The following is a 14,048-nucleotide window of genomic DNA, read 5'->3' on the forward strand; positions in this document are numbered from 1 at the left end:
CTTTCGAAGCCTCCCATTTAATGAGAGACTTCGAAAGATGAATGTATTCATGTAGATGAAATACTATATATGACCATGTGTGATACTAAAGATATCAAAATGTTCATTTTTAAGTGCAATAGAAGGGTTATCTCTCGTAAAATCTCAATTTAAGGAAGATTTAGAAAGAACTCCTTTCCTAAGTAGATAGTGTGTGGTTTCTGTCTTTTGGTTGATCAGGAACTATGAAATTAAGTCGGACAGAAAGAAGTTCTTTCCAAAACAGACTCCAAATGAGTTGTTCGAAAAGAACTTCCTTCTGTATATGGATAATTGTAGTTACCGCACTGAAGTATGTGATTGTGATGATGGAGTTCTCGATAAATCTAAAATCGGATTAAGATTAATTGAAAACTCAAGTAATTCTTTGAAATCTTGTGTTGTCTGGCACTATAATAACCAAAGAATGAGAATATTATGTTGAATGATGAGTACGTGTGCTCGGCATTCGCCGAGCGAATTGAGTTTAACGTACTATGAAAAGTGACAAATTTGGGCTTTTTTTCCTAGGGTTATGATCTCTTCCTTTCTGCTCAATACGACAGAAATGAAAGAATGAATTTGTACTCCCTAATTGATTACTACAATCTGTATCTATCTTTAACATAGAATTAGCTGCATTGTGATTTATACTCCAGAATTATTCAATTTAAGATCAACCTCGTAAATTTTAATCATATTGCACCAATACTCCTACGTTGAGATAAGAACATGATTATACATACCAAAGCCCCATATTAAAAATCAAAATTTAGCACCTCCATTATGCAACCACATTATTCGTCGCAAATAAGTATATTTACGCATATTATGATGCATATTCACACAACTCGTATACATGAAAAGTTATTAAAATCAGACAAAATTATTGCAATAAGGAAAAAAAAACAACTTTATTATATATGTTAGTAATGAATTACAAATATTTCTACAAAGAATGCTCAATACTTCATATAATCTTCGAATATTTCTTATTACAAGTTAATACATTTTGACTCGAACATGATAAACAAAAGCTGACACGCTGATTACTACATTTATGAAAATATAGTACGTTTCCATTCATCTGTTTACTTGTTTTTGTTGGAATAAAATCATTTTTTTTTTCTTTCATGAAATAAGAATTTTGCTGCGAAAGCAATATCTCTAACAATAATTAATACATTACGTCAACTCTGGAATGAGTATTTATCAAATATGATATCAAAATCAAAAATTAGTTGTTTTTTATGAGTAAAAACGATGTAAATTGATTATTTGACTAATTATCAAATACTTTGATTTTCCAAATTTTTTTCGAAATTGATTTTTTCATGTGAAAATTCAAATTGTTTAATTTCATTTTTGAAATTTTGAATTTTTTTTGGAATTTTGAGTTGATCAATTCAGCAGAATTGATAATGCTATTGCTTTAGGGCATACCACAAGGTGATGAATAAAAGGTGAACATTAACAAATTATTTTAAATCACAAATATCATCCTCATCAACTTTAATTCTAAAAAGAACTGTACTGAATTATGAAAATGCATGATTTACATTATTAAAATCTTTGAATGAAAATAGTACAAGATAAGTTTTTATTCATTTTTAATTAGATTTAAACGAAAAACTACTCCATATTAAAATTTAAGTCGAGAAATCGTATTTTGTTCTTATTTGTTAGCATTTTGTAGACATTCTAATCTTGAATTAATTTGTTACATGATATTATTAACAAATTTAACTGAAAAAATATGTTAATATGGAATAAACCATGATTATATAAGCTATCAATGCTATATATACATATGTAAAAGATTCATATTAACTCAATTAACAAAAATGATAGATTTTCATAAAGGTTCAATCTAGGTTCGTCCGAAAATTTTGATTTTTATATAGAAGACATAGTTTCATATACATAATTAAATTTTCAAACAAATTTGATCATACCATTTATTAAGCAGGATAGTATATTAATTACTATCAGTATAAAAATATAAAAATGATTATATTTAATTATTGCATAATTTAGTCAAAGAGTTATAAGCCTCAAGTGATCGTTATCACCTTCAATGCACGTATACTTTATTGATTCATAGATATTTAATCTATGTTTGACATGTTGTTGTCGTCATTCGTTTTGTTCCCATTCTTCCTAAGTTAGAATTAGAGAATACACCATCCACATCATCTAATTTGGTCCTCAGCGATAGATTGGTTCATTTTGGAGGAGTCCCATCAGACAGTTTTCGAGCACCAAATATCAAATTTTAATGTATACAAATCTTTAGTGATTTATCTCTTTTATGATGAGTAAAAGGTTTCTGCTCATCAACATTTGATTTCCGACATATATGATTTCTAATTGCAATTATTTACTTTCTTTTTATAATCTAACTCTGTGACTCATACCATAAATTAATTATTGGAAAGTGTCAATATGTTTGGCACAACGCATGGCGGAAGATACCAAACCATGCAGGGAATATGATACGTTTAAGATCTCCGAACTTTTTTTCCAAAAATTTTCTATCGTTGCCCTACCTCTTGAATAAAGGAAGATCTCAAATATTAAATAGTTTTGATTTGGATTCTAGATTAAAGTAATACAATTTTATGGTTTAACAACAGGATATAATAATTCTGGTTTAAACACTAAGCCATAAGCCAAATCAAATAGATTCATGCATCTTGTAAAGGTTTTGCATTATAAATGTTGAATTCCCAAGTGTGCGACATGATAACTTTGAAAATCATTGCATAAAAACTCGAAATTATTAACCTTATTTTGTTACACGGTTGTTATTTTTATTACTTGGGAGTAACCTAACAAATGACTGAATTCAATGAGCTACTAATTGAATGAAAATTTTGAAAATTTGTTATGTCACATTTCAAAAGTTGTTGAAAACGTTTTTTACAGAGAAATACATATTTATCATTTATAGATAAATACGTTCCGCAGTTCGCTTTAAGGTGCACGTTTAATTATTTTTTTGAAGATGTCTCATTCGACCGTGATTCGTAGATTATTAAAAATATGCGAACAAGGAAAAGACACATCTAGATTAGAAGCATCAATTGCACTTAACATAGGCGAGTACTGTAAAGAACCCGTTTTTTATACTCTTCCATTAAATTTACTGTTTTCTATTGCTTCAAAATGCGATAATTTAGATGTTAAATCATTATCACTAATTGTTTCTGGTGTTTCAAGAGCTTACGGCAGTGATGGACTTCAAATTCTAGATTTTCTCCCAACAAACGAATCTTCGGACTCAAAACCATCTCAGAAACTATCAAAATTCAAATCTACATCAGACGTTAATAACTCTTTATCAAGTTCACCAAAACCGATTAAATCTACTTCAAAAGATGATCTAACTGAAGCCAAAACATCACCTTCCAAGTTTAAACAACGCAGTAAATCCCTATCAACAAAGAATTTCGAAGATAGATTTAAATCAATCGACTCAGAAGCAAGCAAGAACGCTTCAAATGATTCATCAGAAAGGGGTTCTCATGAGCCAAATCCGTTTGAAATGATCGAATCTGGAAATTTGGAAGATTTCAAAAAATATATTGAAAAGAATTCAAATAATATCAACAAAACAGATCAATTTGGCAACACACTCTTACATATTGCGGCTAAGTATGCAAAGAACGATTTTCTTTTATATTTATTAGATTTTCCAATAGATCTTGAAAAAAGGAACAAAAAAGGATGGACAGCAATGCATTTTGCTGCAATGGGTACTAACTTATCAACTCTTGCTCTATTGATCGATGCTGGCGCCAATGTAGAACCTTATGGAAAAGATTCTCCTTTACATCTTGCTGTTTACTACGATAGATATGACAATGCTGAATTGCTTCTAGAACATGGCGCAGATGTGAGAAAGAGAGGTTATACACTTGGATTTGTTCCTTTGGGTTACGCTAAGAGTCAGAAAATAATCCAACTCCTTTCTTCATTCACTGAATAACTGTTTGTTCCACAAGTTTATGTATTTCAGTTGTTATTTTGTTTATTATTATTTATTTCTATTGATATTAGTAAAAAGTATATATTCATTGAATATCTGCTGACCAACAATTAATGTTTTTGGCTCCTTTGGCTAATCGTTTATTAAATAATATGAGATTGTATTAAAAAAACTTCATTTCAATTCTGATATAACGAATATTATCTTCTCTATATTGAACAGAGCAACGGGATGATATACATTATTAAGTTTTTTGAAAAGTATTAAATTTATAATCTTAAGTTGTTGTTTTAACTAAAAATTGTATTGGGTAAGTTTTTAATATTTATTTAAACATGTATTTCTGAGTCAAGAACAATAATTACATAAAAGTAATAAAATAAAAAATTATTTGCTGTCAACTGCTGGGAAATTTGGAACATCCTTGAGTTCTTGGACAAAGCTCTTTTGCATTTGTGAAACAACTAAGTTCAATTGCTTCTTGTATTCACTCAAAGCCTTTCCAAAGATTTCATCCTTCTTCTTGTCAAGAGCATCAACACCAGTAATGAATTCATGATGATGCTTATGATATTCAGCACGTCTTTGAAGAAGTTTTGATTCATCATCTTGTCCGACTTTTCCTTTTCCAACAGACTTGTTATACTTCTGTTCTTGAGAGTTGAGAAGAATCAATGCTTCCTTTCTTTGATCTGATTCATGCTTGAGTCTGTCGATTTCTTTCAAAGCGTCTTCCAAAGGAGAAACAGCTGTTGCAAGGAATAATTTTTTAGAGCTATGGATTGTATCCTTGCAGGATTTGGCAGCATTGTCAAGTTGAAGAGAATAATCGTGAAATTCGCCTTTGTCATTTTCAAATGTTTTTACATATTGATTTGATATTTCGGCTTGAACATCTCCAAAGTTTTCAAGAGATGTTGCAAAGCTTTCAAGCGATTTCATTAATGATTTCAAATGTTCTTCAATTTTCGTTAAAGTGATGTATCTTTCAGTATAATCAGTATCAGCTGGAAGCTTTTTAGCACCAGTCATATCGGCAACTGTGCCAACGCCAATTGTAAGTGTTTCCTTTGTCTTTGACCAAAAACTTTGCATCCAAATAAAATAGTCACTTTTAGTATCGGTAATTTATAAATTGGTAAAATTATTGTGTTGCATGTGAATGATATAATTTCGACAAATCGATTTTTGTCACAAAGGTTTGAGAGAAAAGTTCACCAAAAACAGTAAGTGGAGATATTGAAACCTAATACCATTAATCTACATCATTACTCAAGTTATATGACTGAATATTAAATCTGGAAATTGGAAATTCAAATTTTGATTCAAAAATTCAACCGACAAACAAAACCAAATATAAGTTATGAAGTGACTTCGCTTAAAATGACAGAATTTCTTCCTTTAAAAGTCTGGTTTTCTACACCTAATTTGATATCTTTGAAGTAAATGTGAGTTTTGTTTTCAAACTTAGAAAAAAGATATGATTTGTTATAATAAAGAGAGATTAAGTGATAATTTAGTCGAAAGCATGGCCAGCGCAGCCGAGGACTTCCTTATCCTTGCGCATGTACATCTCTGTAAGCTTTGTACGAGCTTCACCGAGGTACTGACGTGGGTCGAACCATTCTGGGTGTTCAACGAAGAGGCGGCGGATTGTGCCTGTCATGACCATACGGCCATCAGAGTCGATGTTGATCTTGCAGACAGCAGACTTGGAAGCCTCACGAAGCTGAGCTTCTGGGATACCGATAGCTTCTGGCATGTGGCCACCGTACTTGTTGACCATTTGGACGTACTCCTGTGGGATGGATGATGAGCCGTGGAGAACGATTGGGAAGCCAGGGAGCTTCTTCTCGATCTCGTGGAGGATGTCGAGACGGATTTCAGCCTTTGTGCCCGGTGGGAATTTGTAAGCACCGTGGGATGTGCCGATAGCAATAGCGAGTGAGTCAACACCTGTCTTGGAGACGAAGTCCTGAACTTCCTCTGGGCGTGTGTATGTGTGCTTTTCAGCCTTGACATCATCTTCAACACCAGCGAGAACGCCGAGTTCGCCTTCGACTGTAACGTAGTCTGGGCGGGAGTGAGCGTATTCGACAACCTTCTTTGTGAGAGCAACGTTCTCATCGTATGGGAAGTGGGAACCATCGATCATGACGGATGAGAAGCCGAGATCGATGCAGGACTTGCAGAGCTCGAAGGAGTCACCGTGATCGAGGTGGAGAACGATTGGGATGAGCTTGTGCTCTGGGTGGATTTCCTTAGCGAATTCAGCAGCACCCTGAGCCATGTAGCGGAGCATTGTCTGGTTAGCGTACTTGCGGGCACCAGCAGAAACCTGAAGAATAACTGGAGACTCTGTCTTGACGGAAGCTGTGATGATAGCCTGAAGTTGTTCAAGGTTGGAGAAGTTGTATCCTGGGATAGCATAACCACCCTTGACAGCCTTAGCGAAGATATCCTTTGAGTTGACGAGGCCAAGTGACTTGTATGAAACAGCCATTGGAAAAATGAAGTTTAATTTTAACCGCCTTTTAACAGTTCAGAATTTTTATTTCACATTTTAGGTGGTCATAAATTGAATGAATGCTTTTGAAAGCAAAAATTTTACTGATCTATTTTATAATATGCAACAATAATTTTTAATCGAAAATTTTGCTGATCTCCTTTGAAACATTGAAATATTTTGAACTAAAAATAATCGTTTGCGTCATCGGGGCGAGAAAAATTGTTTGATAACTGGTCGGCTATTTTTTTATCAATTTACGATCGCTATTCGTTGGATGAATAATGATAAAGATACACAATGCATCGTCATCTCAATTTATGCCAGCTATTTTTTGTGAAATGTTACTTCACTTCACGCCCCATTTTCATTTATAAATTATGTTATTCATAGCTGTTCAGTTCACCATTTTGCAATATGCGCTCTATTATATGATCCAGAGCTCATTAGATCTAAAATTCTTGTCCGAAATTGATCATATTTTTTCTTCGACTTGACCATCTATAACTTTTCATTGATTTCAAGGTAACATAACATTCCTTCTTATATTTTACATAAATCAAAGTACATTTCCTTGAAATTCTTATTTTATTCGTCAATTGTTGTTTCGAAACTCTAACCAAGAATTTCAAATATCAGATATTTCTGAATAACAATAGCCTTTTTCAAAACTTGCTACTTTCCTTGATGATTTTTCTCAATCTCTTTTTGAGGTAAAATTATATGAATGATTGATTAAAGCAAACATGGCTATACAATTTTGTCCTTACAATTTCTGATTTGTAGAGTATTTAAGATCTGATCTGAATATGATGCTAAACTACGCTAAATGTATAATAAATAGGTTATTGTGTTTCAGAACTTTTCAAATAATATGATAATGCATGATAGTTAATTGGGAATAAAATTTTCTATATTGGATATCAACATTCTATCAGTATTTCTAATTTCATTCATTATATTATCAGTATATATGATTAAAAGAGCCTATAAATAGCTTCAATGTTCCTTAATAAAATTTTGAAATTATATTACCAAGAAATAGAAAACATTTGCTAATCAAAATCTACTGAAATAACAATAAAATGATGTATTCAATGAATGAACAATTCCTAAAAATATTGTAGTTTGAAATCTTGAAAATTAGAAAAATTCATTGGTAATTTAGGAATAAAATCTTATGATTTGATATAATTGCGTATAAAAATAAAGATCATTCGTTACAAAAATAAAATTTCCATCATTCTGTTATAAATTTTCCGATTTGTGATTTTGAGAACCTTCTCAAAAAATTCAGAGAAATTGAGCACTTTTTGACAGAAATCTTTCTACACAATGATAATATGAATCTAAGGATTAAGAATAGTATTCATCTAATAAATTCAAAAGTTTCAGACATAATAATGAATTAATTTTTTAAAAAAGACAGCTATTTACAATAGAAATTGATTAAAGCTTGAAAATAGCTGATCATCATCCAACTCTTCAGTCATATTTATTGCTGGACTATCAACCAAATGATTCAGATCCAGTTCTTCGATGTCTTTTCTGCTATCATCAGGTAAAGCTTTTGGAAATTTTACATGGTTTTTAATAGTATCATCGCTCCATCATAATAAACAGTGCACAGCAACTTATACCTATAAGTTTCTCCATAAAGAATCGAAACTGCCCACGTGTTTCCATATTTTATATAAGATATCTTAGTTTGGTTCCCATTCAATTGATCAATCATGTTCAAACAATCAGTATTACCATTATTTAAGTCGTCAAAAGCTTTAAGTAGAAGATCTTTACTCTCCTTTTCCATTTCTTCTGGTGCTTGCTGTTTTAAAGCAGTTTGGCGTGTTTTGATTATCAAAGAATTAATGATAGGTCCATAAACTTCTTGATTATAAAGGAAATGATATTTTAATAAAGTTTTATCCCTACAAGTATCTCTTTGAAGCATTGGGAGCTTTGCAATGTAACAGAATTCATTTATTATCTTCGGCAAGTCCCTAGCAGTATGTTTCTTGATTTGGGATTCAATCATTGCTTCATATTTTCGATCTATTGTTAAATTTTTGCAATTCCTTCTTAAGATGTTGATTGCTTTCTTCATACTTGTTTGATCACCTCTAGTCTTGATTGACTTGGTCTCTTTGCTACGGGTACTTAAGCTTTTGAATCCTTTCATTAGATTCTATATCTTTGTCTCTTTTCACTTGTAAAGTATACAATTTCTGAATCTTCACATATTGTAATTTTTTTATTAATTTTCCGACTTTGTAAACCATTCCTGATTGTTGATTTTTTATCGATCTTTTTTTGAATGAGGTGCCAGATGTAAATTGACAAAAAATGCAATTTTAGAATATAGGTACCTCATCCCATGGCAATGTATAAGAAATCATTTCCGCGTGATGCAAAAAATGCCAGTTATTTTTGGCATGATTTGACACTACTAAAACATATGTTAGAATGCATTTGGCATGTTTACACTCACAGTATATGTTCAAATTTATGATCTGTTATATACAAAAATGGTTTCCATTAGATTCCAAGAATGATCTAATTGATTACTAATTTATCAGATAGTTAATCCCAACAGCCATCTAAAAGACATTTCCTTCAGCAGAATGAAAGCAGCAATATGCAATGACACACTATAACTCTCAAAATTCAAAAAATTATATGTTGTATTAGATTTTTATTATACGAATCAATATATCCGAAATATTAGTACTCCTATTCGTATATTTTAGTTCAAAAACTATTGAAAAAGGAAAATCTACAATTGAGTTAATTGATTGAGGGAGAATAAATAATTCACCAATAAGTTATATCTCAGAAAATAGTAAGAAACAAGCCAAACCAGGTACATTTATCTCAATGAGTCAAAAGCGCTACTTATTTCCAAAAATTTATCTTTATTTTAAACAAAAAATTCGTAAGCGATAAAAAGCAAGTAACTTAACCGACTATTTAACAAAATCAAACAATATGTTTATATAAAAACAAAACAAAGACAAACATTAAATTTATAATGACTTTAATATATCAAATAAGCAGGAATTTCCAGAAAATTTATAATCAGAAGAGTTAATGTTCATATTTTTTGCAACAGAAATTGGTATGAAGGCAATTGGTTGAATTTGGAAATCTTCGCAAATTGGTTTAATCATTTCAACATATTTTTTGTAGTACGACTCTTTGTCCTCTGAAGTGATAAATCAAATTTGTTGAATACGATGATAATTTTATCATTTTTTTGTAATTTTTCAAAATATATTGACATGATATCAAAGTATTCGTTAGTTGTATCTGTGGCATCCATCATAACAATATATGAAGAGTTTTCGATAAATTTATCGTGAAAAACAAAAGATTTCTTTCTAAGATCTAATGTGAAGTTTCCACTTTTATCTTCTGTTGCAATTTTGTTAATTAATTTTGTCTTGCCACTTTTATATGGGCCAATTATTGAAATTTGTATAGAATTTTCTGCTATTTTGTTTTTAAATTCTGTTGTCTCACTATTATCTTGGCCATCATCATCGAACTGAGTATCACCATCCTCTTCATATTGTGAATAATCGTATTGTCTGATTGTAAATGGGCCAAATTGACCATTCTCGATATATTTTACAAGTAAATCCAAATCATATTCGTGAGAAAGTATAAATTCAACCAAATCATCTTCAACATAGTTAAAAAAGGAATATTTTGATTCAATTTCATCTAAAATTTCATTTATAAGATCAACATCACCTTCGAATTCCTCTTCAGAACTATTGGAATGCTGATCCCAGAAGAGTTCGTCTTCTTCCTCCATTACTTTTTAAATGTTTTTACTTTTTTTTGTGAAAATTTTGGCTTTCTCAAAAATTCTGCCAATTTAAAAGGTACCCCCACTCTAAAACTGTTAATAATTTCGACTTGGTTTTAAGGCTATAGATTATATAGATCATTATAAGATATTATGCGTTGAGTAATCAAAAATTCGTCTGTATCATCTTGAGATAAAGAACAATCAAAATTTTAATAGATTTTATATTATTTTTCATGTTTTACAATTTTTGAATTAAAAATTCACCAAAGCGAAAAAATAAATCGGCAATTGTTTTTCATTTTACATTTAGTAATTAATACTTTATCAATCTTGAATTTATAATTTTATTAATTTTTTTTTGGGAACACAAGTTCGATGCCTAGGGAACTCAGTTTTTTCTTTTTAAAAAACGAACATATAAACAATTTTTATTACAAAATTAAATTTCATTAATTTCCGCTTGAGAAGATATTCTCCAGTTTTTTGAAATCAGGTTAAACTGAAGAAGATGTCTTCTTTTCATCTCTCTATTGTCGACTTTAAAACATCCAATTCAAACTGAGATTCGACATCAAAAACAAAGCCAACTAGCATATATAAAATTTATGAAAAGACGTTTTGTTTGTTTTATTATTAATAGCATTATTTTTATTTTAGAAGCAATTTTTATCACTTTAAGAGTTCAATGTACAAAAAGTTGAAATATTGAATTTATTTATTAGATAAACTTCTCAAAATTAATAGTTGATTCAATAAGAATTTTCCATATAATTTATTGTTTGAATTATATTAGACCTCATTTTGAACTTTATGATAGAAATACATTTCGTATCTCAAAATGATACAGACGAAAATCTTTTATAATTGGATATGCTTTTACACATGACTATATGAGTTCATTCTTAGATTGGCAAAAAGTTTTCATTAACAGTTTTTGAGCATTGAAATTTAACAATTTAACATATGAGTTTTCTGGTAGGAAATCGATTATTTTTACGTATATATTTGACTGTTAAAGTATAACCTTGAATTAACAACTTTGATTTTTAATTCGAAATATCTTCAAACATTTTTCAGGATAATCTAAATATGTATTGGTGAAAATATTATTATCGTCCTATACAAACATATCAATGTATGCTTTTAAATTGTCATCCAACATAGCTGGACTTATAGGCGTTTAAATACACCCTTAATTCACGAAAATTTAAGGTTAAAAAGTGGGGGTACCTTTCCAATTTATATAGAGATTTGCAGTGTTTCCTATAGCAATGCAATTTACATGTACTTTCATCAAGTATTTAAAAAAAAAAAAAAAAAAAAAGGTAGTGGGGCTTCCAGGCACTTCGTGCCTTCTAGCCCTGATGATGTTTAGTAATAAATGAAGTTTTTATTCGGAAAATTGTTAGTCTTCTGGGTCGAAAACATTATATAATGTTTCACTTTTCACAATTTATATATGTTTTCATGTTTTTGTCAAGACTTCTTCGTAAATGTTTTGTCAAGATTTCATCGTAAATGTTTTGTCAAGACTTCTTCGTAAATGTTTTGTCAAAACTTCTTCGTAAATGTTTTGTCAAGACTTCTTCGTAAAATCAGACAAAAATATATTTTAGGTGAAGAGGTGAGATCTCACCTGTTTTCTCACCTCTTTTTTCACCTCTTGAATTTTCATGATTTCATCGTAAATGTTTTGTCAAGACTTCTTCGTAAATGTTTTGTCAAGACTTCTTCGTAAATGTTTTGTCAAGACTTCTTCGTAAATGTTTTGTCAAGACTTCTTCGTAAATGTTTTGTCAAGACTTCTTCGTAAAATGTTTTGTCAAGACTTCTTCGTAAAATGTTTTGTCAAGACTTCATCGTAATGAGTGTAAAGGACCCAAAAATAATGTTTAGGTGAAGAGGTGAGATCTCACCCGTTTTTTCACCTGTTTTCTCACCCTCTTGAATTTTCATGATTTCATCGTCATAGGCACGGAGATAGGACGGTTATTTTACAAAACTGACAACACTTTGACCGAGTAGTTTTTTGTGCTGAACAAAAAGTGTCATATATACATCTGTCAAAAACCGCTTTTTAACTTCACTTAAAATGCCACGTAAGCTACGTAAGAATATACGTAAGAGGAAGGGAGCATTGAAACATCCAATAGTAAAACTGACACCACAACAACAGTTGCAACAACAAATGATGAATGACCCCACTATGTTGCAACAAATGTCAAGCAACCCTATGCTTTTAAGCCGAGTTATTGGTGCACAGAGTGGAGGTTTAAGAGCGGCACTTTTAGCGAAAATGGCAGGCTATGGTGGAGCTGCAGACGGAACAGCTTATAACCCTCAAAGTCAAATGAATTTGAGTTCACTCAAAAATCAAATAACAGATGTCAAAAAGTCAAACATAGACATACAGAAACAAATAAGTGAAAACGAAAAGAAACTAGAATATGACAGACACACAAAGAAACTCAATGAGTTAAACGTAGAGAAAAAGAAGAAAGAAGAACAACTGAAAGAACTAAGTACAGAGGAATATGCGAAAAAAGTGTCAGAAAAAGCAGCAGAAGTAGCAAAAATGGAACAAGATGTTATAAATTTGAAAAACCATACTACTCAATATAAAGTACTGAAAGATGAAGAAATAAAACAAAAAGCCCTGAAGACATATATGGATAGCGATGAGTATAAAAAAGAAGTTGAAGCAAATGTAAAGGCAGAAAAACTTTTACAGTTGCAAAACCAAACCGTACAGTATGAAAACTTAGCACAAGAAAGTAAAAATAACGACGCAGCCATGCAAAAGGCAATGAAAAGCGCAGAATATATAAAAGCTAATAATGACTGGTTAGATGCCCAAGCCAACGCCAAAGCAGCCCAACTTATAGGGTCAATAAGGACAAAAATACAAGCGGATGAAGACAGTTCAAATGAAGCTTTAATGAATGCTGACTTTAAGAACGCCTTCGAAGCTCTTCATAGTAAGGTGAAACTAGTGAACGACTTCTCATCTGGAAAGAAACTGAAGTCTGAAGGTTTCGACAACGAGTTAAGAGAAGTAGCACAAAATATGACGAAAATAACAGATGCAGCAACGAGACAGGCAGTTCAAAGTGCCTATGACGCCGTTAGAGCAACTGTTGTGGAAAGTCAAGAAAAAGAGTTACAACAGACCAAAACAGACCTAGTAAATGCTTTCTTAAGAACGAAAAGTCAGGTAGGACATTATGCTGCAGATGGAACATATGTGCCAGCTGGTGGAACTTATATACCAGCTGGTGGAACTTATATACTAGCTAGTGGAACTTATATACCACCAAACCCTCCAAGAGAAGCACCTGCACCAGGACTACCTAAAACATTTACATCGTCACATGGACACAGACACAGGCATGCACCAAAACCAACACAACAACCAACAGTTCAAAATCCAGCACAACAACCAACAGTTCAAAACACTGCACCACAACCAACAGTTCAAAACACTGCACCACAACCAACAGTTCAAAACACTGCACCACAACCAACAGTTCAAAACACTGCACCACAACAACCACAAACAGAGCAAGGACATAAAAGAAGTAGAGAACAAGGAAACCAAGAATTCTTAAAAATGCTTAAGGAAAATTATGGTTACCCAGATACTCTTGACTTTAGTGACAGATATAAAGAAGCTATTAGAAAGTTCAAGGAAGGAAATACTGACCCGAACCTATTTAGCT

At 31.5% G+C, this 14,048-nt stretch overlaps 7 protein-coding genes across 7 annotated transcripts, besides 2 other annotated features; 3 read left to right on the plus strand and 4 right to left on the minus strand.

Annotated features, from left to right (window-relative positions):
• Positions 1–466: 466 nt before the first annotated feature.
• Positions 467–514: a mobile genetic element.
• Positions 515–2,987: 2,473 nt separating this feature from the next.
• Positions 2,988–4,666, plus strand: TVAGG3_0355640 (spectrin binding; the record flags this gene model as incomplete). The annotated part of the gene is made up of 1 exon (XM_001311052.2): positions 3,026–4,009. One exon carries the CDS (start codon positions 3,026–3,028, stop codon positions 4,007–4,009), a length of 984 nt encoding a protein of 327 aa, XP_001311053.1.
• Positions 4,397–5,104, minus strand: TVAGG3_0355650 (arfaptin homology (AH) domain/bar domain domain-containing protein; the record flags this gene model as incomplete). Its single annotated transcript, XM_001311053.1, has 1 exon — positions 4,397–5,104. The coding sequence occupies one exon, from the start codon at positions 5,102–5,104 to the stop codon at positions 4,397–4,399; it is 708 nt and encodes a 235-aa protein (XP_001311054.1).
• Positions 5,105–5,467: 363 nt separating this feature from the next.
• Positions 5,468–6,520, minus strand: TVAGG3_0355660 (TBP aldolase IIB domain protein domain-containing protein; the record flags this gene model as incomplete). The annotated part of the gene is made up of 1 exon (XM_001311054.2): positions 5,526–6,512. One exon carries the CDS (start codon positions 6,510–6,512, stop codon positions 5,526–5,528), a length of 987 nt encoding a protein of 328 aa, XP_001311055.1.
• Positions 6,521–7,725: 1,205 nt separating this feature from the next.
• On the minus strand, positions 7,726–8,751 carry TVAGG3_0355670 (uncharacterized protein; the record flags this gene model as incomplete). Its single annotated transcript, XM_001311055.2, has 1 exon — positions 8,095–8,694. The coding sequence occupies one exon, from the start codon at positions 8,692–8,694 to the stop codon at positions 8,095–8,097; it is 600 nt and encodes a 199-aa protein (XP_001311056.1).
• Positions 8,752–9,557: 806 nt separating this feature from the next.
• TVAGG3_0355680 (P-loop containing nucleoside triphosphate hydrolases family) lies at positions 9,558–10,372 on the minus strand (the record flags this gene model as incomplete). The annotated part of the gene is made up of 1 exon (XM_001311056.1): positions 9,679–10,332. The coding sequence occupies one exon, from the start codon at positions 10,330–10,332 to the stop codon at positions 9,679–9,681; it is 654 nt and encodes a 217-aa protein (XP_001311057.1).
• A 1,260-nt stretch (positions 10,373–11,632) lies between these two features.
• Positions 11,633–14,048: part of a mobile genetic element that runs on past the window's edge.
• TVAGG3_0355700 (protein of unknown function, DUF4106 family) lies at positions 12,422–13,683 on the plus strand (the record flags this gene model as incomplete). The annotated part of the gene is made up of 1 exon (XM_051231277.1): positions 12,422–13,683. A coding segment is annotated over one exon (1,262 nt), but the record flags the coding sequence as incomplete, so codon positions are not given.
• Positions 13,701–13,937, plus strand: TVAGG3_0355710 (protein of unknown function, DUF4106 family; the record flags this gene model as incomplete). The annotated part of the gene is made up of 1 exon (XM_051231278.1): positions 13,701–13,937. One exon carries the CDS (start codon positions 13,701–13,703, stop codon positions 13,935–13,937), a length of 237 nt encoding a protein of 78 aa, XP_051101008.1.

Source organism: Trichomonas vaginalis, chromosome V, assembly GCF_026262505.1.
Source record: "Trichomonas vaginalis G3 chromosome V, whole genome shotgun sequence".
Classification (NCBI taxonomy): domain Eukaryota; phylum Parabasalia; order Trichomonadida; family Trichomonadidae; genus Trichomonas; species Trichomonas vaginalis.